This window comes from Ixodes scapularis, unplaced genomic scaffold, assembly GCF_016920785.2.
Source record: "Ixodes scapularis isolate PalLabHiFi unplaced genomic scaffold, ASM1692078v2 PGA_scaffold5__190_contigs__length_132052651, whole genome shotgun sequence".
Lineage (NCBI taxonomy): Eukaryota > Metazoa > Arthropoda > Arachnida > Ixodida > Ixodidae > Ixodes > Ixodes scapularis.
The window spans coordinates 95,663,139-95,690,758 of record NW_024609880.1 but is presented as its reverse complement, the minus strand read 5'-3'; the positions used below and the strand labels follow the sequence as shown (position 1 = coordinate 95,690,758).

The window sequence follows — 27,620 nt, the reverse complement described above, 5'->3', positions numbered from 1 at the left end:
CCTCATAAAAAAAAAAAAAATCCGAGATTAGAATTGACCGATTGTAAACTGGCACCATGATTGGATATACACGAGATCTGGACGCGTGCCGTTGTGTTCGTGTATACCTAGGGCTCCGTGTTTTCGGATAAATCCGAAAAACTCCGAAAAACACCCGCCGGTAGCATTATGGCAAATTCGAATTTTTCCGATAAACTCCGAATCTTTATGTGCCAATGCCACCCCCCCCCCCCCCCCGCGCGCGCGCACACACACACACACACAAACACGCAAAAAAAACTTTTTTTCTTCTTTTTTTTAATTTGGCTAGCGAAATGGCACCATAATTATCTTTCAAATCTCAGACCGTTGTCAAAAGGGGTCTTGCCGCTTGTCTCGTCCAGGTTGATTCAGGGCAACAGGTCATTGTACATTCGGGTCACGACAAAAGCCACTCTTTTGGTTCCCTGTTGGAGCCATGCGATTTGTAATTTAGAGAAAGGAGAAGTTAGGTTTTTGTAACAGTGAAAGCTAGGGACCATAGAGTTGCATTAAATAGGGAAGAGGGGCAGTTGAAACTTCTCTATTACATCCTTAACCACTCCACCTCGCGCGGCCGCGGGCTAGATTGATGGAATAGGATCGGATGACAACGAGCTTTGTAGCGACTGCCACCGGGAGTTTATTGATTTTAAGGTATCGGCGTTTATCGAAACGCAACTTGCGTGAGACTTTTGTCGTGAGACAAATATTGGCAATGGCACGAACGTCAAATTCCACAGAAGAAATTTTAATCGATACAAGCGCGTTTTATATTTTATCTGGCATATGTTTACATCCGGTTATTATTTACATATTCATTTCCAGTAGGAAACACTGCGAAATTAAACTCCGAATTTCAGAGTATTGGGACTCAAACAAATATAAACTCCGATAAACTCCGAATCTTAGGCAAAAAATAAACTCCGAAAAACACCCTCCGAATTTGACGAAAAATAAACTCCGAAAACACGGAGCTCTATGTATACTTTATGGTGGTCGCTCTTATTTTAAAGTTCTTTATAGACCAGCTATCAGCAATGCTAAAATTTTTAAAGACTAAAGTCCCCTGTAATTTTGCCAACCAAGAGACTCCAATTCTTTATCATGCAGTGCATTTACTCGGATACTGCCTTAAATTATGATCTGAGCTATTCATAGTAAAAATTGAAACAGGAAGAACCAAATATATTAATATATTTTATTAAGAAAATCTTAGTTTCTCGAAATAATCAGATTCACTACCGCGAACAACACAATGTCTTATAAGAAATCTATGCTAATTTAAAGGCATATAAAAGAACGTCCAGTTTGAATGTTTTGTCATGTTTCTTTGTAAAAAAACGACGAACTAACGGAGTTACTTTAGAGAAGTAACTGTAACAAGTTACTCTTTCACTTTTGTAACTGTAACAGGGTTACTTTTTTTACCTGAGTAACTGTAACACTGTTACATTTTAGCAGTAACGTGCCCATGACTGCTCTGAGGCCTCGTTCACACAGCCGGCGTTTCGCCCCGTCCCGGCGAAAGCGCCGTGGGCGCCGCGCCGAAAACGGGACGGTGCGGGGACGGAGGAGTGTTCGAACCAGCGGCGGCGGAGCTGCCGGCGATGCTGGCGGCTGTGCACCCTTATATTGGGCGGTAGCTTGCGTCACCTAGCTGAGAAATCTTCGTGCACCTTTCAAATTCCGCTTCGAACGTTTGTATCTCGTAAAACTGTATAACCGATATAACCTATTATTTCGTGCCCAATTACACACTTCCCTCGATCTTTATTACCAATCTTGTAATCCCGTATTTGCGGCTGCTTTGTGGCGGCGTGGACCACCAAATGTAGCGGACGACCGGCGTCGACGGGCACAGCCACAACTGTTTTGTTCCTCGGAACTTGCGTTTGGGTCGCCGATAACGATCTTGCATGTTGCAAAAAAATTTTATTCGTCTCCACGTTTCTAAACAAAAACGACAAGACCCACCGCGAGCACGTTTCCCATCAATCACTCCTTGCACTCGCTAAACACATTCACACGGCGTCGATTCTTGGTCGGTATAAGCGTGCGAAGGCACAGAGACACGGCACTTCGGCGTGCCAAGGAAGCTTTGTACACGCCGCCAGATCCTTGCTTGCAACGAGTTGTGCCTTTTTCCTGCGACACTGCGCTTTCGTAAAATTTTCCATGTGTTCACAACAAGTCTCAACAATACACAGTCTTAAAAAACTTCTTCGCCGAATGACGGCGAACGAGTAGAAAACGTGTCTACAGCACGCTGGAAAACCGCAGCAAAAGGCTAGCAAACCTGCAAATCGTATCCCAAGCGAGTAAAGTCCGCGTGGCTTCACTCGCGCTGCAGCCAACAAGCGGAGAAGCGCGATCCAACAATTGTCATTGAGATGCGATCTCTATGATTGAGATCAGTGGTCCATCGCCTCGGTGATGGCGGCGCAGAGTGCTGCACATTTGCCTCTACTGCACTCCAAACATCCACGGGCAGAAGCCCGTGGATGTTTCATCTGCGGCCGTAGTCCTACGGAAATTTATGCAGCAAAATAAACCTATGCGCCGACCAATTTTTTTTTTATGTAGTTTAATGAAAGGAAATTATTACACCGGTCGGTTTTAATTACCAGCATAAACTGCCAATTTGAAATGAAAACTAACCACTCTACTGGAAGTGTTTATTTCATAAATAGAATTTTGTATTGCTTTGTGCATATTTATCTTTAGATATGTTGAAATTTTACCAAAGCTAATAAAAAAAACTTTCAGCCTTTCCACTCTGGTGAAGAAGGAAAAGCAGCGGAGCTGTAGCTTCTGTTCTCGGTGGTGGCTTTCCAGGCGAGCGATCTCCTCTTCTTTCGCAAGGGAATGTGAAGCGCTCGACGCAGTGGAACTTTAGGCGATAGCGGCCTCGCGGCGGTTGCGGAACAAATCGCGCTGCTGCGCACGCCGCCCGCTCGTTTCGTTCCCACTCTTCTTACGCCGAAGAAATGTTGCCGCCATCTATGAGCGACGGCAGCAACCAACTGTCTGGTTGCCAGGCTGGAAAGGTTGCCGCAATCTATGAGCGACGGCGGCAAGCCGACAACCACCAGACACAACACTCTGGACAGCTACCGCCATCTATGAGCGACGGCGGCAACCAGTGTCGTGTCAACATGTTTGGTACTGGACACGATCCTAGGAAAACTAGCCCTTTGAAAACTCAGCTGTAAAAAAAAAGAAAAAGAGCAAGAGCAAACTTTACAAAATTTATTTGCAACCATTTTGTTTAGATCTACGATTGGGACCATTTCGTCCGCTTCCTTTGGAGAATTGCAGCGCATCACGCATTCTTTTTTTTTTTTTTTCTAGAAAATCTAGAACAGCGTTGGAGAAGGCCGTCCTGAACATATCTCAATTTTTACCTGCATACTACCGCGCAAGTGACGTGAAGAACATATATTCTTTATTGTACCATGTGTATATCACAGCGGTGGGTACATTTATGTATTTGAAGTGCAAAATAGAGTTCCTACATTTAAATAATTCATCCTGGTGCCACCAATCTCCGGAAGTGTGCTTCTTCCGACAAGTGGCATAAGCAAGAATTTTAAAGCCGCAAGAGTGCCCTCCATTCTGAAATTTTCACGGCGCGAGAACTATACAGGTTGGTTGCGGACAGCGTGCGGATTACAGTATTCAAAATAACTAAAGTAATGTTACCTGTGTAGACGAACTGGTGGAGATAAAACATAATGAGCCAAAGACCGTTGAATAAAAAGAGGCCAAACAGAGAACACATTTTGTATGTCCTTCAGTTTTCATTACTACCTCAGGCTCGAGTTGCGGACGTGGAAGGAGGAAAAATACTATAATTAAGCTATACTACATAAAATTTAGTACCAGTGTAAAGCTAATGGAGCGGTCAGCACGGCACAGGTGACAGGTCGGCATGGTTGCTCTAATATTGATAGTAAGTTAAAACATACTATCCTAAAAACATTCTTTTTTTCAGTAGCCACGTTTGGCAATGGTTAAAGCAAACAAGTTCCAGTTTCATGTTGATAAACGAGTGCAAATTTATTAAATAATCTCAATACACAAAATGTCGCAAAACACAAGGCAAAAGACAACACAAAGCTTGTAGTGAAAATTAAAGCTGAGAAACTATACTTGAAGCAGGTACTAAAAACCAAAACTTGCTTCAAACTCACAGAAGAAGTGGTCTAAAACTTGTACCACTTGAAGGATCATCAGAGAAAAACACGCCATGAGGATAAGAAACAAGTTATCACAGCAAAATGTCATTCTCTGCTGAAATTCTGCAGAGACCTTGTTCTTACTGGTCCGCCGCCGACCGTTTCTTGATGTCCGCTGCCTTCAAGTAAGACCGAATGCGCAACCAGTTGTCGATCCCAATCTGATCCAGCTGCACTCCACCCCTATCTGGCCGGTCACAACCGACACTTTTGCGGACAATCCCGACTGCCACCATGAAGTCCATCTTGAGGTGATTCAGGCGCTCCGCAATCTTCTCTTTCGCCTCGCACTCCGCCAAAGAACCTGCCTTTTTAACCCTCTCCACCAGCACCTCACTCCGGCACAACATCTCGAATGCTTCGGCAAAGCACTGGCCATCCCGACCCATCACAAACTGAACGGCACGGTGGACGTGGGACATGTTCCGTCGTATTACATGGTCAATCTCAAACTGCTTGTATACCTGAGGTTCAGGCGTGCTTCGTTTCTTCACTACGAAATCGAGCAGGTGATGGTTCACGTGGATGCATTTCCCTAGCTCTGCCACCAAAGCCACAGAGGACGCCTTGTCACACGCAATGAGCAGTCCGTTAAGAGTCACATTCCCTTTGAGTGCCAAGCCAAGCACCGCGGCATCGAGCTCTGTGAACTGCCAGTTGACGAGGGACAACCAAGCGATGGTGTTGTTGAGGCTAAGACCCTTGTCCAGTACAATGTGCGTATACGGTTTTGATTGGCCAAATTCAAGGTGGACTCGCTTGAGTGTCCTTGTGGTTGACAGCAATATCACCAGAGAGTTGGCAAGCTCTTTGGTGAGTGGTGCTTCTATGCAGATTGTCAGCTGAAGTAGGTGTGAGCTTGAGGTCATCATCTGGATGCCATAGCACAGGCTAGGAGAAACTTCATTCTCGTAGGAGTTTTCATAGACTATCTCTGCAAGGTCGGGCCATCTGTGAAGGACCTGTAGCAGGCGAAAGGGGTCTGTGATAACAGTGCTGAATTTGATCTTTTCTTTCATCCCTGACGCTACCAGCGTCTTGTAAAACTTGGCCAGTTTACCATCACAGACCTCACCTACTGAGACACATTCTAGTGAACTGTTGCTCGCTAGGGCCTCATAGAAGCCGACTGCATTCTTGGTGTTCATGTATTGCCAAAAGAAGCCTAGTTTCTTGAGAGTTCTATTTGCTTGAATGGCGAGTGCCAAAGGAGCAATGTCCTTAATCTTAATGCTACCCACCTGAAGCTCATGTAGCCCTGCATTCCTCTCAATGAGCTTGGCAAGTGTTTTCAACTCAAAGCTGGAAGAAAACCAGGAAAAATGCAGGATGCGGAGAGTGGTGTTCTCAGCCACAACTTCACTGAGGAGCTCCAGCTGCTCAGTCCCGAGTTTCACATAGTCAAAGCTCAACTTCATGAGAGATTTGCTTTCTCTCAGTGCCTGGAGCACTGCCTCTAACTGAGGCACCTGATATGGGCCCAGACCAATTGTCAGTTTCTTCAGTGATGTGTTATTTGCCAAATACTCTCCGAACAGGAAAGAAGCACTTGGGTTCTCGTCGGTGGGTTTGTCGTCGTCGAGAGCATCGACGCCCAAAAGCACCAATGACTTCAGTGAATGCAAATGCCAAAAATTATGCACAAGCTTCTTCTGTGCAGGCAGAGACAGTATCAGGGTTTCAAGCTCCAGCTTTTCCAGCTTCTCCAGAGCGCCTATGGTAGTGACCAGGTCGTCGGCACAGCCTGCCGTGTTGTCTGCATTACAGCAGGTCACCCTGAGTTTTCTCAACCCAGAGCAGCGACCCATGGCGTCAAAGAGAAGTTTGTGTCGCCAAGAAATGGCCTCGCCTTTGAGCTCAAGAGCCACGATGCAGCGATGCTCCTGTAAAAGCCAATGAAGAAGGGTATATGCAAGATTGCTTTTGGAGTGTGATGTCTCGGGCAGAGGTCGGTGGTGGAGAGGGAGAACACCGAGCTTTCCGGGCACCGTTTCTTTCAGCTCCAGGTTCAGGATGCACAAGCACTCATTCCAAGGGACGAGGTCATCAAAGATGTAGCAGTTGCTGACTTCACTGTGCGTACAGCGAAGATTGAGGTTCATTTCCTTCAAGCTGACGAAGCTTTTGACGGTGCAGAGGTCATCATAGAGCTCTTGGGCTGTTTTCTCGCCAGGGCACAGTTGGACGACGTCAGAGGCATACTCCAGGAGCGTCCGCCTTGTTCCCATTGTGCTGCAGGGAACAAAAGCATTTCCTATACATATGGCACCCAGCCAAAGCATTGGGCTTCAACACCTTAGAGCACTTTACCTACCTAAAACTGTTGAATTTAAGCCAATTTGAACCTATAAAAGGTAGTCCTGGAAAAAGTAAAAGCCGCCAGCCTCGGACAGCATGCACGTGTTGCGTTGACAGTCACAGGAACCACTCATACTGTGCACGAGCCGATTGCGAGATTAGCTGCTCTCAACATCCAGCTATTCGACCTCAGCATTTTTGACTGCGCTGAGCCACTGTGCTGACAGTCCTTCGCCTCGGTCAGTACTCTGAACAATGAATTCAATTTATCCAGTCAATTTAGTAGAAAAAAAAACACACCCTTCAAAGTGTTACGAAAGCAAGAACAGTACCACCGCACTATTAGGAATGGCAAGGTTGAATATGTTAGCTGCTAATCTCACAAGAAATGATTCCTCTCGCCATAGCATGGTGCGTGTAGCAAGGCCACGCATTCCTGCAAATTCATTGACTTTGTCTGGCACTGTACACATTCAAACACCCCTAACATGGATGGAGCCAATACCACCTAGAAGGAAAAGGCTGCACCTTTAATTCCCTAATGTCATCTCTAGTGGATTCACACAGCACCGCCTATAGATGTTTGAAAGAAGGGCTCCAGGGAGCTTCCATTTTGGACGACGCTGGCATCACCTCGCGTGCAGCATATTTCCGCCATGGTAGGGTAGGCACATTTACCAGTCGTCCAGCAAACCCAAAGCAAGTGCTCAGTGGCGTAGCCAGGATTTTATTTCGGGAGGGGTCCAATGCAGTCTTGGGTATTTATGCGTTACTAGTAACGCGTTACTGTAACTTTGTTACTTTTTCGGTAACTTGTAACTGTAGTTCTATTACTTTTTCTGAGGTAACGATGAAAGTAACGACGGTACTTTTGTCGTTACTTTTCAGTTCTTTATGAATAATCTCTCATTGAACAAGTACAATCCAGCTATCCCTTGCACTTTCCAGATTGTCTGTTCCGACAATTCGAGTGTCAGTCGGCCTTGCACAAACTTGGTAATACGCTCTTTCTCGCGAGTCACGACCCGAATATAGCCACGTGTAGATTTGATGGAAAAAACGAAGAAAAGAATTTAGTTATCTTTACGCATGTGCTTGTACTTTGTGACTGAACACTTACATCTTAGTATCTTGAAGCACTATCTCTGTTGCGTTTTTTTTTTTTTTCTGTGCACGCTTTTTAATGGACTTCTTCCAAAACCGACGCGCCCCATCGCGGCGAAATACCACGCAGTGCACTTTGGGAACTAGTTGGCCACTCAGTTTCGGTTTCGACTGAGCAGCTTCATCTCATGCTATCACGCCGCGACCGAACGCGCTGCTTGCGTTTTCGATTATCTGACTTTTCACGAACGTACAATACACTCATCCTCGAGCGATACAAAACGAAGACCGGGGCACTTTCCTTGGTTCCCGAAACACCGGATATTGTGCATGCGTATGCGAACGTAGTAAGTCGTGGCTTAGTCACCTCACCCCACGAGTGCATCTTTGAGCTCAATGTCAGTAATCCCGTCTAGTGCCAGTGAACTACAACTGAAATTTGTTCGTCTGGAGCCTTACACACTTTTGTTTGCCAAACGTCCGCTTTTTGTTACTTCATTGGGCGAAAAGCAAGCCGCATCCTCACAGGGTATCAAAATTGAGGCCAGCGTTTACGCATAAACGTTTAAGGAAACGCAATAAATTCGACCTCACTACTGCACAAAAGTTACTATGATGTCTTCCTCGTGTCATCATATATCTCCCACTCAAATTTTATGCTGATAGAAGATTAACTTTTCGCAAACGTTGAGATCGGCTAGCTACGACGGAGGCCCTAACAAGCGTCCCCTACTCCTCGCGAAGCCTTTTTGGACGAGCTTTTACTGACGCCCGAGATCTGTGCCGGGAACGGTGTGTCTGAAATTATCTCGGCATACTCAGGCAGGAAGAAAGCAAACACATAACAAATATTATGGCCATTAGCAACCGTCAAATGCGCTTTGAATTCGTTCGAGCAGTTGTGTGAAGAATGTCGCACCGTGCGCCGGACGGGCATGAACCCCAATGCGGTGCGCATAGGGGTTCATGCCCGTCTGACGCACTTCCGGCGAACGGTGCGACATTCTTCACACAAGTGCTCGACTTTTGCATTCTTAAAACTGTCTGTATGCACGAATTTGCCTATATGATTGCAAGATAACTTCATGCGCATACGCGATGTTGAATATTAGTAAAATGCAAGCGGGTGGGGACTTCACTTCATGCAGTGCTGCGGTGCAGTATACAGATAAGAAATAAGAAGTGTGTTAAAATTGAGCTTTTCAATGGCGCCTCCGAGTTTTACCTCGCATACTCAGGCACATTAAGAAAAACAGTAATTGCAAAAAGTAATATTTCGTCTATGGACGCACGGAGCAAACGTACTTTTTGATCAACAAAACTAATTTAAAGGCGCGAGCTCGATGTATGCATACTTATTGGTTGCTACAGCTTGTTGATTCGTACACAAGCAAGATCCCCCAGCACCCGAGCTTCGCAGCGTCGAGACTCCCAGCACTGGCTCGTCCACATACCTCGATTGGAACGCTAACAGGAAGGTTCAATTACAAAAATACACCAAGCATCTGTTAAGACAAGCGATACGTCTCGGGCTTGTGCAAGAGCTTCGAAGTCTGGCCATTTAGGTGAGTTTAGAGACCACAAATGTCGCTCTCGGGGCCAGAAATCAATCTCTTGTCGACGTGTCGATCGAAACCGAAACCATGCCACCCTCCTTCCTGGCCAACTAGTTCCCAGAGTGCAACGCGCGCCGTGTTGCATGCAGGGCTTTATGGAAGTAGTCTATTGGGTAAATCAACCGTGAAACAACAATACACGCGGAGGGCACTTCGTATGTTTCGTATTTTGATTTGAGTTGGCGTGGTGTCAACAGTGGAGGTAAAATTTACTGTTGTTTGCGCGGGGTTTGTTTCTGGCTTGCCGTGTATGTACTGAAATATGTCCAAGGACTCCATGAACCCAGCGCAACCGTCAATGAGCAAGCAATGTGCTAGTGCTACCAAGGATAGCGGTATTGATGAGAACAAAGAACTAGCATGAACGGCATACAGGCAGATCTTGCTGGGGTGAAGGGGGTTGCTAACAATTTGACCGCAGTAAGCAAACTTTGCAACAAGGAGTACTCCGACAACAAGTCTTCGTGTTCAAATCTGAGAAAGCACATTTAGTTGAATTTTTGACTTTATTCTTTTTATAATATTAACTAATTTTCAAGCTAAACTATAAAGTTTGAATTTACCACTATGGTAAAAGCCTGACTGATTTGCGTCTATATTTTTTTTTTCTTTCAGACACTAGTTTTTCTTAACCTTCTGTGTTATCGAAAAGTAGCTGAAAAGTAACGTCGTTACTTTTTGAAAGTAACTGTAACTGTAACGAGTTACTCTTTTGTTGCGGTAACTGTAACGGTAACTTTGCTACTTTTTTCTGAAAGTAACTGTAACTAACGAATTACTTTTTAAAAGTAACTTACCCAAGACTGGTCCAATGGCATGAATTCTCCCCCCCCTTTTTCTTCCCCCCCCCCCCCGTCTCAATGAGGGTGAGCTCGGCGGTACGAACACTCACGCAAAGATTAGGGAGACGCTGTTAGATAGAACGGGTAAAGCTGCATTGTCCTTTTTGAAAATGAAGCAGGCTCCATTTACAGGAATACGAGCGTGGTGGCTCACCGTTCTACTGTCGTCTTAGTTGCGGCCCACCAACTTTAAAAGCTTCCTCACAGCACACAACTCCCCCCGCTTTTGAGGTAGCACTGCATTACCAACACGTGAAGGGCAGACAAAACACAAGGATAGCTATAGACCAGTGTTGCGGAATTGGCACCCCCATTCCATTCCAATTCCATTCCGGGGAACTAGAGTTTTCGATAATTCAATTCCTTTCAATTCCTAGGAATGGAGACACTGGGCCCATTTCCACTCCTGGAATGGCTGAATCGTTCCATTTCATTCCTTTAATTCCTAAACGTAAAAATTGGCACTTGACAGCTACATTGTGTTGCCGGCATAAGCAGCATAAAGCTGACATTATCAAATGCAGAGACAATTGCAAAAAAAAAAGCTAAATTCCTCAAAACAGCACTGATTTTACTAAGCGAACCGCTGGTGGCAGAAAGTGTTTATTTACAATGTACTGCAAACATCGAGAAAGCCCCTTGATATGTCGATGCTTGTTAAAGACATCGGTCTCGCAACCACGTGACTCACAACAAATAGCAAAACTTAAATCCACTCATTTTCTTTTCTTTTTTTTTAAACTTTTTTGCATTTGACTTTTAGGACATACGCGGCCAGCGTGCTTGTTTGACAAGACCATAAAAATATCCAGTTCGTGCGTGGCGCAGGAATAACCTATATTACTGTATTCTTCAAATACAGCAACACGGGTAGTACACTGCTGGAAGGGACTCCATGCATAGCGGCAAGAGCACATCCTCTGACAAAATGCAACCTGTGCGGCGCAGCACGAGGGACCGTATAAAGTTAAACCATGTCACGAAACCTGTTTTAAAACGCATAAGTTCACGCTTGCTTTACGAATCTCGATATTTCTTATCATCTTATCTTTACGAATCTCGATATTTCAACAAGGCATCTTCTTATCAGAAGATGCCTTGTTGCATATAAAAGATAAAATTTTAAATAACATTGAAAATAAACTTCTTACTCTTGGCATATACTTGGATTTTCGAAAAGCATTCGACAGCATCAATCATGACATCCTACTACAAAAACTTCCCCGCTATGGCATTAGGGGTAAAGCATTGGATTTAATAAAGAGTTTCCTACAAAATCGCGAGCAGTTCGTACAAATCAATGACATCCATTCTGATCTTAAGACTGTTAAATATGGGGTCCCTCAGGGATCAGTATTAGGACCTCTGCTTTTTATAATCTATTTAGACGACATTGTAAACATCTCAGTTTCTCCAAACTTAGTCATGTATGCTGATGATACTAGTCTCTTTTTTTCTGGTACTTCCGTAGATGAAATAGAACAAGAAGCTAATAACTACCTATGCGATTTAAACAGGTGGCTCGACATAAATAAAATGCAATTAAACGCTTCAAAAACAAAGTATATGTTATTTACGCCAAAAAATAAAAAGATCAATAAACTGCCATGTTTGACAATAAACAATTCCATTATAGACCGTATAACTGATTGCAAATTCTTAGGGGTATGGTTTAATGACGAACTATCCTGGACAACGCAAACTGAGCATATAAAAAGTGACCTCTCTAGAACAATAGGAATAATTTATAAGACAAAAGACCTCCTACCGACATGGTTGAAGGTACAGATATACTACACCATCTTTTATCAAAAACTTTACTACTGCTTACTAGTTTGGGGCACCACGGTTAAAACAAATTATAATGGACTTGCAAGTTTACAAAAACGTATGTTAAGAATAATGACCAACTCGAATCACTGTAGTGAAGCCGAAAGCCTATTTGACAGATTAAATATCCTTCCACTTTCTAAACTTTACCATTATAAGCTTGGGCAGCTTATTCATAGAAACGGAATAAGCGGCTTTGACCTCATTCTTGCAAATTTGTCTGAATATAACTTAAGGACAACAAGGACATACAGACTACCATCTATTAGGACTAACTACGGAAAACAAATGATCAATTTTCAGGTTTCCCAGCTTCTAAATGCTGTTGGTAATAATTTCATAATTACTACAAACCGAACTACATGTAAAAAAAGTCTACGCTCCTTTTTGATTGCCACTGAGTTGATAATTCTATAGATATGTTGAAATACATTTTTTTTTTAAATTTTAACCCGCATTTTTTGTGCATCCGCTTTTATTAAAAATCTTGTATACCTTGTGATCATGTTTATATTTTAATTTTATTGTGTGGACAATGCCAGATTGCTATTTTTATATGTGCCGGGAATTTAGGAATGTATTCTAGCTTCTTCACTTTTATGGTTTATACCGAAGTGCTTTTCTTACTTTTATTTATTTCGTTTTTGCTTGATGTCTTGTATTACTTTTTAATCTTTGTTTTTATGACAATGTTAAACAACATCAATGTGTGCTAGTATTCATTCTTTACAATTTTATGTATGCATCCATTTTCTCTTGAGTGTATGTATGTGTGTATCCGTTATATCTTGTATAAGTATTTTTTTTCTCTTGTCGAAGTTTTACCTTAATTGCTGTTGCTGCTGGATTTTGCCCCCCTTCCCCCCCCCCCCCCCCCCCCCCCCCCATTGGACCTTGGTGCCCAGTCAGGCGATACGATCGCCTTTTGCACCAAGGTACCATTTCGAGGAGTGTGTACCCCTTGAAAGAAAAAATAAACTGATTGATTGATTGATTGATATTCAATTCAATTTTTGGCTGGTTCGCCTGCCCTTTTCCACCCTTCGCATACTCATTCTCGTGTTTCCTCTTCAGATGGCGAATAAAGTTTGATGATATACGCCGACTGCACGCACCGTGTATAGTTTCGTATCGTTGCACAACTTTCAGAGTGCAACTTGTTTATTTTCTTTGCGACTAATGCCGAAAACTGTCTTCCACGATGCCATGACTCGATCTGTATTTATCTTGTCTACGCGTCCGAATTGTGATGTTCCTCTTCGCGCTAATCGAGTGGCGGGTTCAGGCAGCAGACGGTACCAACCGATTCATTCTTCTACTTCGGTGTCGGTTGTTCGCGTTGTGGCGACGGGTCGGGCAGTCAGCGTTGACAAAGCTCTTCACATCAAGATACAGTTAACGGGGTAATAACGCACCGTTCGAATTGACATTCCCCGTGTTTCCTCAACAACACCGTCCAACTGACTTCTCATTGCCTCAAACAGGGTCCAGTACAAGGAGCACGAATGCAGACCGGACAGCCGAGGCGCGCGAAAGTCAAAACCTTAGTGGCAGCTAGCACCCAGCTCCCCTTCTCAGTTGCCCTCACAGCAACGGTCGCGCATCGTGTGGCGCGGGACGGTCTTTCTCCGGGTCTAATCAGTTCGGTCACACCAAGAGCAGTGACGATAGTCTACTTCACCTTACGATGGACCTCAGCAGACAGCACGAGAGTTATCGAAACCACTCCAGTGCCTTCTGAGTGTCGCGTGACCCTGCAGTTCCGCTCACGGTGCTGGATTGCCTAGGGTGACTCGTAGCGTCCGGAGCGGTCCATCGCAAGGTGAAACGAAGTATGCAGAGACTAAAGTCAAAGGAAATGAACGGGAATCCGCTAGCTTGCTTGTAACCCCAACCATAGCCCCCCAACCCACTAAAACATATAACACAAAAAAAACAAGCATCGAAACAAAGACCAAGTCAAAGGCGGACTTGCACTACAAATGCAGTATAAAAAAACAAGCCTCGGAGCAAAGCGCAAGAGGAGAAGAGGGAAGTGAATCTCGCTTTGGAATTTTAATGCCGAAGCAAACCCACATTTCGCACTTCAAAGGAGTGCGCGTGAATGAACGTGGAAGGCAGCAGGGCCGGCAGGGCTGGCTGCCTGCGAAACAACGCTCCTCGAACTATAAGAAAAAATACCTGATCATCTTTCGGCGGCGCCCGAGTCAACGAGTTATCAGAGCTCTGCGAGTTACGAGTCCCTTCCGCTCCCAGATCTCAGTCTGTGCGCGCGCGTGCAGTCTACAAACCGTCGCAACAAAAAAAAAAAAAAAAAAAGCATGACAAGAAGGACGATGAGGAGTTGTGCATTACGGTTTCTTTCCTTGCCGCTCCCTTTTCTTTTGCTTGGTGCTCCGTTTCTTGTTTCGCTCTCGTGTAACGCCATCGAAGCCCGACGCCTGCGCGTCCGTGAAAGGCGCCACGTTACCCCCTTTCCCCTTTTGCTTTGACGCTTGTTTTATGTATTGCATTTTTTTGTGTGTGTGTGCATAAGTCTGTTAGGGCTCCACGCGGGCTTGCAGTTTCCCGCTCATTTTATTTCTGAGCAACTGACTCGCTGACTGGCCCGGTTTAGCTGACCGTAAACACACACAAAAAAAGAAAAAAGAACCGTGCCCATTCCATTCCCATTCCATTCCGGGCAAAAGGCGCCTAATTCCATTCCCATTCCATTCCCCTTAACGTTGCCGCCATTCCATTCCCATTCCATTCTGGGGTCGTGAAAATGCGGAATGATTCCTGAATCATTCCGACTCCGGAGTGGCAACTCCGCAACACTGCTATAGACCAGCGTCTGCTGTGTTCCATGGGTGCCGCAATGTTTGTTTATGCTGACGCCATGACACAGTAAGGGGGGGGTTGGGGGGGGGGGGGGGGGGACTGCACTTTTCGCGAGACTCGGTTTTTTGTTGTTTTTTTTTAAGAAACTTTTGCACATAACGTGGTACGTCAGAAAGGCATAGTCACGAAGCTCTAAGAACAATGCCAATGCCAAGAGTTCTTTAAAAAGAAAAAACCTTGTTTTATGCGCAGCCCCCCTTCACAACAGCCTGCGCTTGAGACTATTATTTCACATTTTTATCGCTGGGGCTAGGATTTTGGACACTGGTCTATAGACGACCTGCAGTGCTGTTTGGTTGGGCGCTATCTAGCTACTGAAGCAAGAAATGTTGGGTATGCCTGGGAGTGGCAGGTGCATTGTTCAAACGTGAGCTATTACTCCGGTGGCAACACTAAAGCCTAGTGTCTCAAGCAAGAAATATTAGGTAGGCCAGGAAGCCGTGATCGCATAACATGCAAGTACGGCGGAAGCTGCGGCCTGGAGGGACAATCGGGACGTGATTATGTGTCACCAGAGTTTTACTGCGAAGATGTATCAGGCTTTTCGCTGTGTCATGCTTTAATATGTGTGCGTTGCGCTTGTATACGTAGCGGATATCGAAGCCGTTAGCATACAGTGTGGGGCTTATCGTTCATTTGCCAAGTTACACCGAGGGAGGATATAACTTTGGGCTCTCACTCTACTGGCGCCGCCTGGCTCTTACCGGCAGGCTACAGTCAAACCCGTTTATAACGAACAGCAGGAAACGCTACGATCAGTTTGATATAGCAAGTAGTTCAATATAGCAAAAAAAACATTGACAACGAACTTCCACAATGAGTTTGTTGTAAGGCGAGAGCCTCTTTCTTTCTCATCTCTTCAGCTCTGCCTTGTAACAATACGCTAAAAAGCTTTCTTTTTTCTTTATGTGCAGAGATTTTTTTTTTTTTTTAGCTTAGCTCTCGTCCTGAATCGCTTCTCCTCGTGGGCAAACGCCTTAAGGTGAAAAGATTTTTTTTTTTTTTGCGCGTGTTCGGCTTGGCATATTATGTAGTTTGTAATATGCGGCATAATTTGCGACTCGGCATATTACATCAGACATGACTCAGTTCCAGCACGCGGTATCTAGCTTGTCACCTGACATCGCCAGAGGTGCGTGACCTGCTACTTCAACCACCAGCAGAGTATGACTCCGCTGGTGGTTGTTTTGAGGCCCCGCCGCACAGGGGCCTCGGAACAGAAATGCCTCTAGCAACTGTTGACCGCCGAGGAACTTTGTAAACAGATGCCTACGCAACTGCTGCGTTGAAAGGGACAGCTCTTCGGGGACAAGGCGACCACTATCGACGCCTCGCATCTCCAGGAGCTATTTCTGCAAAGGTTGTCAAAGAATGTGCGAATGGTAACCGCATCGGCCGGAGACATCGACCTTGTAAGGATTGCCGAGTTCGCAGATAGTATCAGGGAAATTCCAGCAGCATCACCGCACGTATCAACAGTTCATGCCAAAAGCATCCCGGACGAGAAATATGAACTCCCAGCAGAGGTTTCTCGCCTCGCCGACATAATGGCACAAATGCAAGCTCCCCGCGGCCGCAGCACATCACGAAGATGCCCTTGACGCCAGTCTCGCTCCTTGTCACGCGCGAGGTCAGGCGAGTGCTGGTACTATCAACGGTTCAGCGCTGCAGCTCGCGAGTGCGAGCCCCCATGCTCGAAATCGGAAAACCAGACAGCGGAGCACTAACGGTGACAGGCGCTCCAGGCAATCAAGACAGCCGTCAATCATTGTTTTATGTGGCAGACTGCACCACCGATGTACACTTCCTGGTGGAGACCGGTGCGGAGGTTAGTGTGGTTCCAGCAACCGCAGAAGATCGCCGGCATTCCAGCACGTCACAGCTCCGGACCGTCAACAATACGGCCATTCCAACATACGGTGAGCATTCACTGACTCTTGACCTGGCTGCGGCAAACCTTCTGCTGGGTGTTTGCTTGTGCGGTTATTCCACACGCCATAATCGGAGCCAATTTCCTGACACAATTTGGGTTGTTGATGCACGTCAAGCGAAGACGTCTTCGAGACGTAGTGACAAGCTTGTCAATACAAGGCATCGCATCGTCCCTGAAGTCCATCAGCCCCACGTCCGAAGAGTCAAAGTACGCCAAGCTGCTTGGCAAGCTTCCGGGGCCGAAGCGTGTTGGACCCGACGAGAGCCTCGTCCAACACACTGTGACACACCACATCGAAACGTTAGCAGTGATGTGATTGGCCTAATTCGTTTTGGAGCACCTTTTGGAGCAGCCAAAACAGTGTTTTGGAGCAGCATAAGTGGCTTTTGGAGCAACCAAAAAAGTGTTTTGGAGCAGCATAAGTGGTCTTTGGAGCAACCAAAAGAATGTTTTGGAGCAGCATAAGTGGCTTTTGGAGCAGCCAGAACAGTGTTTTGGAGCAGCATAGGTGGTCTTTCGAGCAACCAAGAGTGCTTTGGAGCAGCATAAGTGACTTTTGGAGCGGCCAACACAGTGTTTTGGAGCAGCAAAAGTCTGTTTTGCAGCAGATATTCTTCGAAAAAAAAAAATTGTTTTAAGTGCTGGACAAACGAAGGGCACTTTGCTCGCCGCAATAAACAAGTTATGGTTGAGTTAGACCCCCTGGAAATCTTTCCACGTGTAACTCAATAGCCAATGACATGACACATTTTGCAATGCTTCAGTTAAATGATACCTATATATGTACCCGCTAGAGATAAATAGGAACCAAACGGCACATATAAAATTTCTTTGAAAATGACAAGCCCAGTAGTAAATATCGCACCATTAGGTTTACTAGGTATATTATATACTAAATGGAAGCAGCCTCCAAATCAGTAAACACGTAACTACTCCAGTGCAATGCGAAATCGTATACACAAGAGAAAGGTGCATTACGACTAGCGGGTGCTCTTCTTTTTGCTTTTCTAAACTTTCTGCAAGGCTGCTGCAAGCCTCACTTTGCCTTCAGCTAGTAATGAATGTCCACTGTCAATGTCTCCGAAGAGACATTGAGACGTCTTACAAGTGTACAGTGATGTAGGCGTTGCAGAGCTATTCCGAAAAATCGCTTGCCGCCGTTTTCCGGGCTCCCGACGTGCCAGAAAAGAAAAGGATTGCCAGCGTCCGGGCTGGTGCCTCTATCGTGCAATCATGTTCAAATGCACGTGAGGGCAACTTCGGCAGGCTTGCAGTTGCACGTGCTCCGTCACGCGAGCGAAGACAACGGCTGTTCAATCAAAACCGAAACCACACCACTCCGCTTCGTTGCCAACTGGTTCCCAAAAGTGTATGCAAAATCCAACTGTCCAGCATACGACGAAAACAGTCCAGCGGCACGTGGGAGGAGAGGTACAAGCTAAACACAAAAAACACTAAAAAAGCTCAGCATAACTATGCAAGACATCGCGAGCCAGGTTCGAAACGTTCTTGGAGCGCTTTGTGCACCGACTGAACGCGAGACAAACAAGCGCGCTGTGCGAGTTCATCGTGCAGACATTGCCTTCTTTGCTTTAGCTCACTTCTCTTCAACGTTCTTTCGCAGCAGGTTTTTCACGTACCAGGGTCCTTCTCAAAAGAAAGCCCATCGAGAGAAACCTAGGTAGTGAATACTTCGACACAGAAGTCTTTGAGTTAAAGAGGGATTTTTGTAGTAGCGTATGATTTAAACAAGAACAAGAATGTTGATGAACATGCGGTGGTCCTTATGTTTTAGTTTAGAAAGCGCTATATTGGCAGCGACCAGGGGGACGGCAACACCCGACGTCGCGCGACCACGGTGACTGGTAGGCAGGGAAAAAATATGGTTTTCCCACGGCCGTTGCTTTTAGGAGCGAGTGCTTCAGCTCACAAAGTAACTCCTACCGCGCAAAAACATGGCTTCGCCGTTATGCGTTTCACAGCATAACGGCATGGCTGCTACCCGGCACGCTAGCGCCGGAGCGTCCGCACACACCCGCGTCTATCGTTGAAACTTTTTTTAAAAAGATGCGAGACGAGACCCACGAGGCGACGAGAGTGCGAAACGCAAGACGACGGGAAAACTATGCAAGACCGGATAAATCATTGATTCAGGCTACTTAGTGCAGGGCGGCCGCTTGCGCCCCATAACTAAGGTGTGCTCAATTACGGTACTCAGTTTAGTTTCGGTTTTGAAAGACGACCGAAATTGGTCCTTTGGCGCAGGCTTGGCGCAGATTACCCATATTTTGGCAAAATGTAGCAGGATGTAGCAAAACTAGCCCTTTGGCGCAGTTTGGCGCAATTGGCGCAGCAATCACATCACTGCGTTAGGAACCCCGGTTCACGCCAGTCCACGCCGACTGCCATCAGACAATCTATGCATCACCCGACAGGAGTTTTGAACATATGCTTGAGCTGGGCATTGTCCGACAGTCCGAGAGCTCCTGGTCGTCACTCCTTCACATGGTCCCCAAGTCCACACCCAGGGACTGGCGCCTGTGTGGAGGTTACAGAGCCCTCAACTGGATAACATCTCAAGACCGGTATTCGTTACCACATATTCATGACTTTACGGCATCGCTCGACGGCGCTACCGTTTTCTTTAAGATTGACATGGTGGAGTCCTCGGACATTCCGAAGAGGGCAATGACAACGCCCTTCGATTTGCTCTAGTCCGCGCGTACGCCAATCAGACTTAAAAACTCTGCGTAAACATTCCAACGTTTCATGGACCAGGTGTTACGGGACCTGCCGTACTGTTTTGTCTACATGGATGACATGCTCGGGGGAAGATCATCTACAACTACAGACAAACGCATCGGACACCTCCGAACAGTGTTTACTCGCCTCACCGAGTATGTAATCATTGTCAATGTGGCCAAGTGCATGTTTGCAGGTCGGAGCTCCACTTCCTGGGACACACGGTCAACTCTTTGGGTAGCCGCCCTCTCAACATCAAGGTGCAAGCCATTCAAGAATTCCCGAAGCCCACAACAAAGAAGCAACTCTGGGAGTTTCTCGGCATGATAACCTCTTATCATTGTTTTCTCCCGGGTTGCGCCGAGAAGCTCCAGCCACTGCATCAGATGCTCTTGGATGCGAGTAATTCCACAACGGAGCTAATGTAAAACAAGGGTGCTACATCAGCATTTGACCGCGCCCGACAGCTGCTCGCTAACAGCACCATGCTTGCGCACCCGAAAAAAGTCGCCCCACTTTCTGTGGTCACCGACGCGTCAGATATCGCTGTCGGCGCAATGCTATAACAGAAAGTAAACGAAGAGTAGCAACCACTTGCTTTTTACTCTCGCAAGCTTACGCCCACCGAACAGCGGTACAACATCTTCGGCCGTGAACTACCCAGTGTGTACCTGGCTTTACGCCATTTCAGACATTTCGTGAAAGGTCGCCAATTTTTTTGTCTTGACAGACCACAAGTCCACGCCTTTAAATCTCTGAAACCCGATGGTGGCAGTCACTCCCAGAGGGGGCTTTGGCAAATTACCTGCATTTCCAAATACACTGCAGACATTCGTCACACCCAGGGCACCGACAACGCCATCACAGACACTTTCTCACGAATAGGCATTTGCACCGTTGATTCTCTGGCAGCCATCGACTTCGAAAGACTGGCAAAGGTACAACACGGTGATGCACAGCTGCGGGAATTCAAACTATCAGCCGGTATGCTCGTCTTCCAAGAGGCTCCCCTTCCCATGTATCCTGTGAACCTCATCTGCGACACTTCGACAGAATTTCCGCGCACATTTGTACCCGCAAAGTTTTGTTGCCGGATTTTTTACTTCCCTCAAGGATTGTCACATCCCGGCCACACAACACCCTTTAACATCCCATTTTGTGTGGCCTAATATCGACAAGGACGTATGCCAGTGGGCACACACCTGCTTACAGTGTCAACGCTCGAAGGTTCATGAACACACAGTAACACCACTGGGCTCCTTCGATCCGCCTGGCGCACATTGTCGAAATGCTGCCACAATCCCAGGGAAAAACCCATCTATTAGCGTGTGTCGATGTTACACACGCTGGCCAGAAGCAATTCTGTTGGCCGACATTACTGCAGACACAATGGCACGCGCAGACGTCGTGCACTGGATTTCAAGATGCGGCACACCCTCCACAATCACAACTGACAGGGGCCGCCAGTTCGAATCTAATCTCTTCTCCAGCACCATGACACTACTGGGGTAAAGAAGAATCTGAACGACCGTGTATCACCCCCCCAGCAACGGCATGGTGGAGCGTTTCCACCGCCAGCTCAAGGCGACTTTCAAAGCATGGAAGCGTCAAGACTGGATGGCGGTGCTGCCACTCTTGCTTCCCAGCATACGTACGCCACTTAAAAGTGACATTGGTTGCAACGTAGCTGAGCTGGTTTATTGAACCACGCTCTGGCTGCCAGGTGAATTTTTTTGTATTGACACCAGCCGATACCTGTTCGGACCCTGGGAGTTATGCCACCGAACTGCGAGAGGCTATGAAGCAGCTCCGCGTCACGGCACCTAGCCAAGCTGGAGGCCCATCCACTTTCATCATCAACGACTTGGCGACCGGCACTCGTGTCTTCTTGCGACATGCCTCCATGCGGAAGCCTCCTCAACCACCCACGATGGCCCGTACAGGGTGCAGCGAAGAATGTCAAAGACCATGACTTTGGGCGTTTGCGGACAGCAGGAGATTGTAACTTTGGATCAGGTGAAGCCAGCTCATTTAGACTTTGCTCCACCTGATCCATCCCTAAAGGTGGTGGATTTCGACCAGCCGGAAACGTTGTCAACGGCCGAGTCCACCTTGCAGAACCACCCATCGTTTCAATCTTCGATAGACTGTTCACACAGTTTCCTGGAAACCCCTGCAACACTGTCGAGACGACACGCTTACTGACCAGTGCGCTTCGAAAGCGAGGATCTTAAAACGCAAGCCACTACTTGCCGTTGTACATCACCCACAAATATTTCCCGAGCAGTCATGGGACGTTGCTGAAGAATCACACGTCTCCTCACTGGAGATGGGAGTTTGTAGCGGTGCGTTCCCAAAAGGACCGCCAGAGGTTTTTACCAGACGTGTTCATTTAAAGTTTATGAACACCGGGAAAACTGAGAGGCCATCGGTTTGAAAAGAAGGGGGAAGAGGAACTCGGGCACGAGAAAAACGAGGGGCCCGAGCTGAGAAGGAATGACCACATCCACAAGCTAAAGAGCTAATCAGCGCCGGTCCCAGGTTCAACTTTTGCGATTAAGTCAAATGTTTTAGTTACGTTCCTCGGCTGTTCTGTACAGTACTTGACCCATACGCATTGTGATCAGTCAGGGACGCTATAATGTAATGTGCAGGCTTCGTCTTTCAGGTGGATGTGTGTCAATAAGAGACACAGCCTGAACTGGCACAGCTCAGATGGCGTGTCCACATAATGCTGAGAATGTGCGTCAACAAGAGAGACAGCCCGAGCTGGCACCGCTCAGCAGGAGCATCCCCATAGTGCTGATAATGTGTGTGAACAAGACACACAACTCAAGCTGGCACAGCTCAAGCTGGCACAGCTCAAGCTGGCACAGCTCAGCAGGAGGTGCGGCCTGGCCAAGATCTCGGTGGCATGGTAACTTAATCCAGATTGAGAAGTAGATGTCTTTGGTGGCACCTCCAACACTGGCAATCTAGCAGTGCAACATTCGTGATGTCGTCACCTGTTGGAACCTATGGCAGTTCTGATCAAAACGTTTCTCTGCCAACCACACCTCCCAGCTGGGCTTCCACTCTTGGTTAAAGCGCCAACGGAACAGCTCGAGGCTTGTGGTACTTTGGTTTGGAGTTTGGCTTGAGCTCGACATGAACTTCGGGTCCTTTGCTTTCACCAAGTCCCGACTCGAAGACATTTGGAAATTCCTTCCCCAGTCCTTGCATCCGGGGCAGGGACTCGGATAGTTGATAAATTCCTTGAATCTTGATTCCCAGTGCTCAGAACCAGTACCTTCGCAACAGGCTTTAGCCCTGTCCTTTCACTACCAGCAGTGGTAACGTGTGCTCCTTTCCTTCGAATTTCACAGGAACGTTGACACTTCCAAGAACCGTCAGTTTTCGGTGAGAATATATCCCGAGAGTGATTTCTGTTGTTATCAGTTTCTTCTTTGTTAGTCCAAGGCGATGCATTCTCCTCGGATCGATGACTGAACAAGCTGCTCTGGAATATACTTCCATGCAGATGGGGATTCCATTTACTTGAACTTCGACTATCCCTGCCGGCTCAATGAAGTTTAGGCGATACTCCACCTTGGAAGCTTTGTCTAACTCCAGCTTATGGCTTGATCCCACTTTCGAAGCGCTGTTTTTGGACTTGGCCATCTTCTGGCGGCAGGCACATACAATGTGCCCTTTCTTGCCACAGAAATGGCAGTTACGTCGTGTGTACCACCGCAATGCCAACATTTGCCAACTGAGCTTGGACGTGTCTTAACCTTGGCAAGGTTGTTGTCTCGCGTCGATGAGCTGTTCGGCGCTTTATGCGAGATGTTTCTGTCGATGTAGCAAACTTCAGCCGCCTATGGGTTATGAAGGTCTCTTGCGTATATTTCTTCGCATACTCTGCCGCGATTGGAGGGTCCTAAGCCTTTGCGAAGGTGAGCTCTGGTTCGGCGAGAAGATGGCGCTGTACAGCTTCTTCGCTGACCTCGCATATCAAACGATCTCGAAGCATCTCATCCAAAAACGATGAATAGTCTCAGTGTTCAGCGAGGCGACGCAACTCCGCGATGTAGTTCGCCACGGACTCGCCTTGACGTTGGCAACGCTTGTTGAACGTAAATCGGTGAGCAATTACCTATGTTTTCGGTGCGAAGTGCTTCGTTAGAATGGCTACCAACTCTTCAAAAGGTATGTCACCTGGTGTCTTAGGAGAGCAGAGTGATCGAAGCAAGGCATATGTGGAAGGCCCACACACGCTGCAGAAGACGGCCCGCCTCACTAGGTTGTTCACAATCCTGTTCGCCAAAAGGAAGAACCCGAGTCACTCAATGTGTCAAACTCCTCCAGACGTCGAAGTGCCGGTCCTGGTTCGTTCTCTTTCGTTGCCATGCTCCTTGCGTTGTTTAGCCGCGTCGCCAAATGTTATGTTTGGAGGCCAACGCTGCATCACAGCAATCTCACGTATTTAATAAGGCAGAAAATATAGAATAGACTCGAACCGCAGCAGGTTGTACCAGCTGAGAGCCTTTGTTGTGTGCCATCTTCTGCCTCAACTACCTTTTCGACAGAGTTGACACCAGGCTTGGAAGTAGCAACAAAACGTGGCCTTAAGCTTGCAGCTCCTGTGCAGCTCTTCTAGAGTACACTCAGTTGTTTTCTGGAGTCGTTGTTTAGTTCAACAGGAAGCAGATCAGCTGACAATGGAAGCTAATCAGCTTCAATCGTCGGCTGTTTGCAAATAAGCTGTCTTTTTCAGCTTTGACTTGACATTTTGGACTAAAAAAGTAAATTGTTGTGCTATTTTTTTTTTTTTTTTTAACTACATGATTAAAAACAGTGCAAAAGGATGGGACAAAAGTAGGTGCACACAGGACGGACACTGTATGTTCCACGGCTCCATTTCACGCAGTGTAATGCGGCTGTGTTAGGACTTGACAGTTCTATCGAAAAAAGTTTTTGAGGCTATTACTCACAAGTGCTGGCCGGCCGTCGGAAACAACAAACAAAACCTGGCAGCCCGTGATTGCAAACGTCACTGTGATTAGCAAACGTCACCCACACGCAACCCCACATTGTAATAGTTTTAGCTGTAATAATAATTACAAGGCCAATACTTCGAAGTCTACGTGTCAAAGGTTCACAGAATAAAAAAAAAAATGCATTACCTGCAGTGGAATCTTTCTCACTTTGGTTCACCAAACGCGCAGCGTTTCAGATTGCCGGCTCACTAACGTAGCGTCGATCAGTGAAAGTAAACAATGCAACTTCTCATTGCGGAGAGAAAAACGTGGTCCCTAGCGTTCGCACAGTTCGCGACCAAGAAAACCGCCATAGAAGAGCATCATGGGTACGTGTGACGTATCACCGGCGACTAGAGAAAACTTCGGCGCGCAATTTGGTGACGTCACGACCAATAGGAGCACGGAAACAGACGCGGTCCCCTCAACGCCCGGAGAAACATCGTGCCTGACGAACCGTCGTCGAACGAGAGGTGAGTGGTTTGAGTTTTCCTGTGATGTGATCTCTATGTGTGTTCGTTCCACGCGTCCGAGCTGTTTCTTCGTTTCAGATCTATTTGGCGCCGCTGCCTACATTGTTTGAGCCTGCGTTCACAATTAAAACAACCATCGCAGAAAGCTGAAAGCCCGCCGAAGAACGGCTAACTTGCGAGCTAAACCTAATTCAACAAAACCATTTGATCCGACAAAATAATGTGCTTGATCTTACATTTCATGTCAACAAAGAACTGCGCTGTCTGTCTTCGTCCCTACATGTTTTATTCTTTCGTGTTTTTCAAATCTTTACCAACCCGCGTCCAATCGAATGCCCCGATCACAAAAAATAGTTGGTCGTGCTCCGGTGGCCCTTATCATCAGCCGGTAAGGCAGTTACGTTTATCGTTTCTATATTTTGACCCAAGTAACGTCATATTCTCAAACTGTGAAATTCTATCACCACCTCTAGTTTCACATTCTGGTGCACCGTGCACTTGCAGCTTCCTGCACCCCTGCGAGGTTTCCTGCGATCGTACCTTGTATATTATGGATTTCTCGCCGCACGCGAGTGCTCTCGAAGGCGTGCTGTACACTCTGTAACATAGGTTGTGTGCAGAAAAGGCACAAGCCCGAGCACAAAAGCGCCCTTTTTGCACGAGCAGCCGTGCAAAAAGAACATTCTGCGAAGCTACGCCCTCGCACCCGTGCCTCTGCTGCACACAACTTATTAATAACCGAGCCGTTCTCGTTTTTGTTTTGCATATTACTGGTCGCGACTCAACACCGTTTCTTTTGAAGCTGATGGGCACCACAAGGCGTGAAAGAGGTGACTTGCAGCTTTGCCAAGGCAGCAGCAAGACACTACAAGCCTTCGCATTAACTGGCTAGCCAGTGGCGCTCTGTTCTGAACAGCACTGCGTGCCATGCAGAGGGTTTGTGCAAGCTTGCTGGGTGGCGACGCTAGCCACGGTAAGTGCATCCTATGCAGCTTTCTTTTAGGGATATATGTGGCTTGTAGGCCATGTCGTGCATGTGCCACCCAAGGGACAGCAGTGCCAGTGGCAAGGCTGTGCTGATGGTAATCACCACTGCACTGTGTTTTCATTCAATAACTACTGAAAAGGAACCTAGTACTTCCGAGAGATTCTCGGTTGTGCTTTGATGAACTCCAGCTCGCTTACGGACTTGATGTCTGTGTTAACAATGTAACGAGAATTCTTTTTAGTTTGGGGCGTTGTTTCTGCTGCGGATGACTAGCATTGCAGTAGAGAAATATGCAAAATAGTGTAATGCTTGCATTAGTTACCTAAATTGATGGCGGGAATAACTCACCTACATTTCCACCGACTGCATTTCTCAGAGGAATAGCCTGGACTAGATAGCTCGCTGCACTATGACCTTCCTCCTTAGCCTGTACAACTCGGCGTCTTTTCCTGATTGTCTTATGTGGCTGCTTCTGTTTGCCTAGGCACTCGGTTGAAATAGTGAAAGCTGTCTGCATCGCACATAACTGCCATGAAAGCCAGTGTGGACGTAGCTGGGGTAGCCCCCAATATGGCTTCTCTAGCTCGACACAAGTAATGTTCCTACCACTGTCGTGTATAATGCCAATCCAAGATTGAAATATACTTGTGCTTTTCATTGCCGTGACGTCACGCAGGAACATAGCCAGGATTTTGTTTTGGGGGCGGGGGGCGGCAGCGGCGGGCCGGGCGGGGCCGGGCTCCATGAACCCCTTCTAGTTACGTCCTTGCGTCGCGGGATGACAGGCTCACGGTTCGAGCGGCTGTGTAGAAATGAACTATGCCGAGCATTTGTTTCGTGCTGCTGGATGGGATTTGGGGCGACCTTCCAAAGCATTCTTTTGACACAATGAAACTGTTTGTGATCAGTTGTGAACAAAGTCTACAGCCCTAAGAGTGAACCTTTGCCTTCCCATGACGTCTCAATTTCAATGTTGCCGGTAGAGCTTTCCACTTTGAAAAACAGAATGGTGACCAAAATTGTAAATTCTGTAACTTTGCGAAAAAAAGCTATTTCGGCCAGATATTTCGGTTACTATTTCAGCGATGTTTGTTGATGTGCTTAGCAAGTTCTTAGGCAAATCGGGGACAATGAAGAAAATGCCGGAGTACCCCTTTAAAACATGGAGTGCACGTAGTACACAATGGAGAAGTTGCTCGCCAATCATTCTCTTAGAAGTGTGACTTGACCCCTTCGAGGCAGTTTACTGCCGCAGCGTGCACTTTAATCCGCCCGAGAAGAGAAAACGAGATGAATGACGAGTAGGATATCTTTGTTTCAAGGCTTGTTGAGACAGGAAAGGCCAGGGAACCAGTATTGTTGCTTCTTACTACCCGGTACGAGACTCAAGCCCGACATGTAAGGAAGTCGAAAGGCCTCTTCATGTGCCCTCTTTCTGCTTCCTTGTGCCTCGAGTTTTAGCTGTGTCTACAATTCATGCTCGCCTGCATGCCTACTCTTTTGGTCTCTTTTTTGTTCACTGTGTTACTGAAGTTTTCTGTCGTTGCTGTCCCAGAAATGCTTTGTGGATGCACAGAAATACAAGGTGCTCGACGCCTGCGGCTAATTGGTATTGCTTTTCCCAGTACCACGGC

General features: G+C 46.7%; 1 protein-coding gene across 1 annotated transcript; it reads right to left on the bottom strand.

Annotated features, from left to right (window-relative positions):
* Nucleotides 1-4,057: 4,057 nt before the first annotated feature.
* LOC8026652 lies at nucleotides 4,058-24,862 on the bottom strand. Its single transcript, XM_042293876.1, has 2 exons — nucleotides 24,673-24,862; nucleotides 4,058-6,491 (listed from the first exon to the last, which is right to left on the bottom strand). The coding sequence occupies exon 2, from the start codon at nucleotides 6,485-6,487 to the stop codon at nucleotides 4,340-4,342; it is 2,148 nt and encodes a 715-aa protein (XP_042149810.1). The 5' UTR covers nucleotides 6,488-6,491; nucleotides 24,673-24,862; the 3' UTR covers nucleotides 4,058-4,339.
* Nucleotides 24,863-27,620: the final 2,758 nt, after the last annotated feature.

Excerpts from the sequence above, each read along its gene's own strand:
- LOC8026652 (XM_042293876.1), bottom strand. The coding sequence starts at position 6,487 with ATGGGAACAAGGCGGACGCTCCTGGAGTATGCCTCTGACGTCGTCCAA.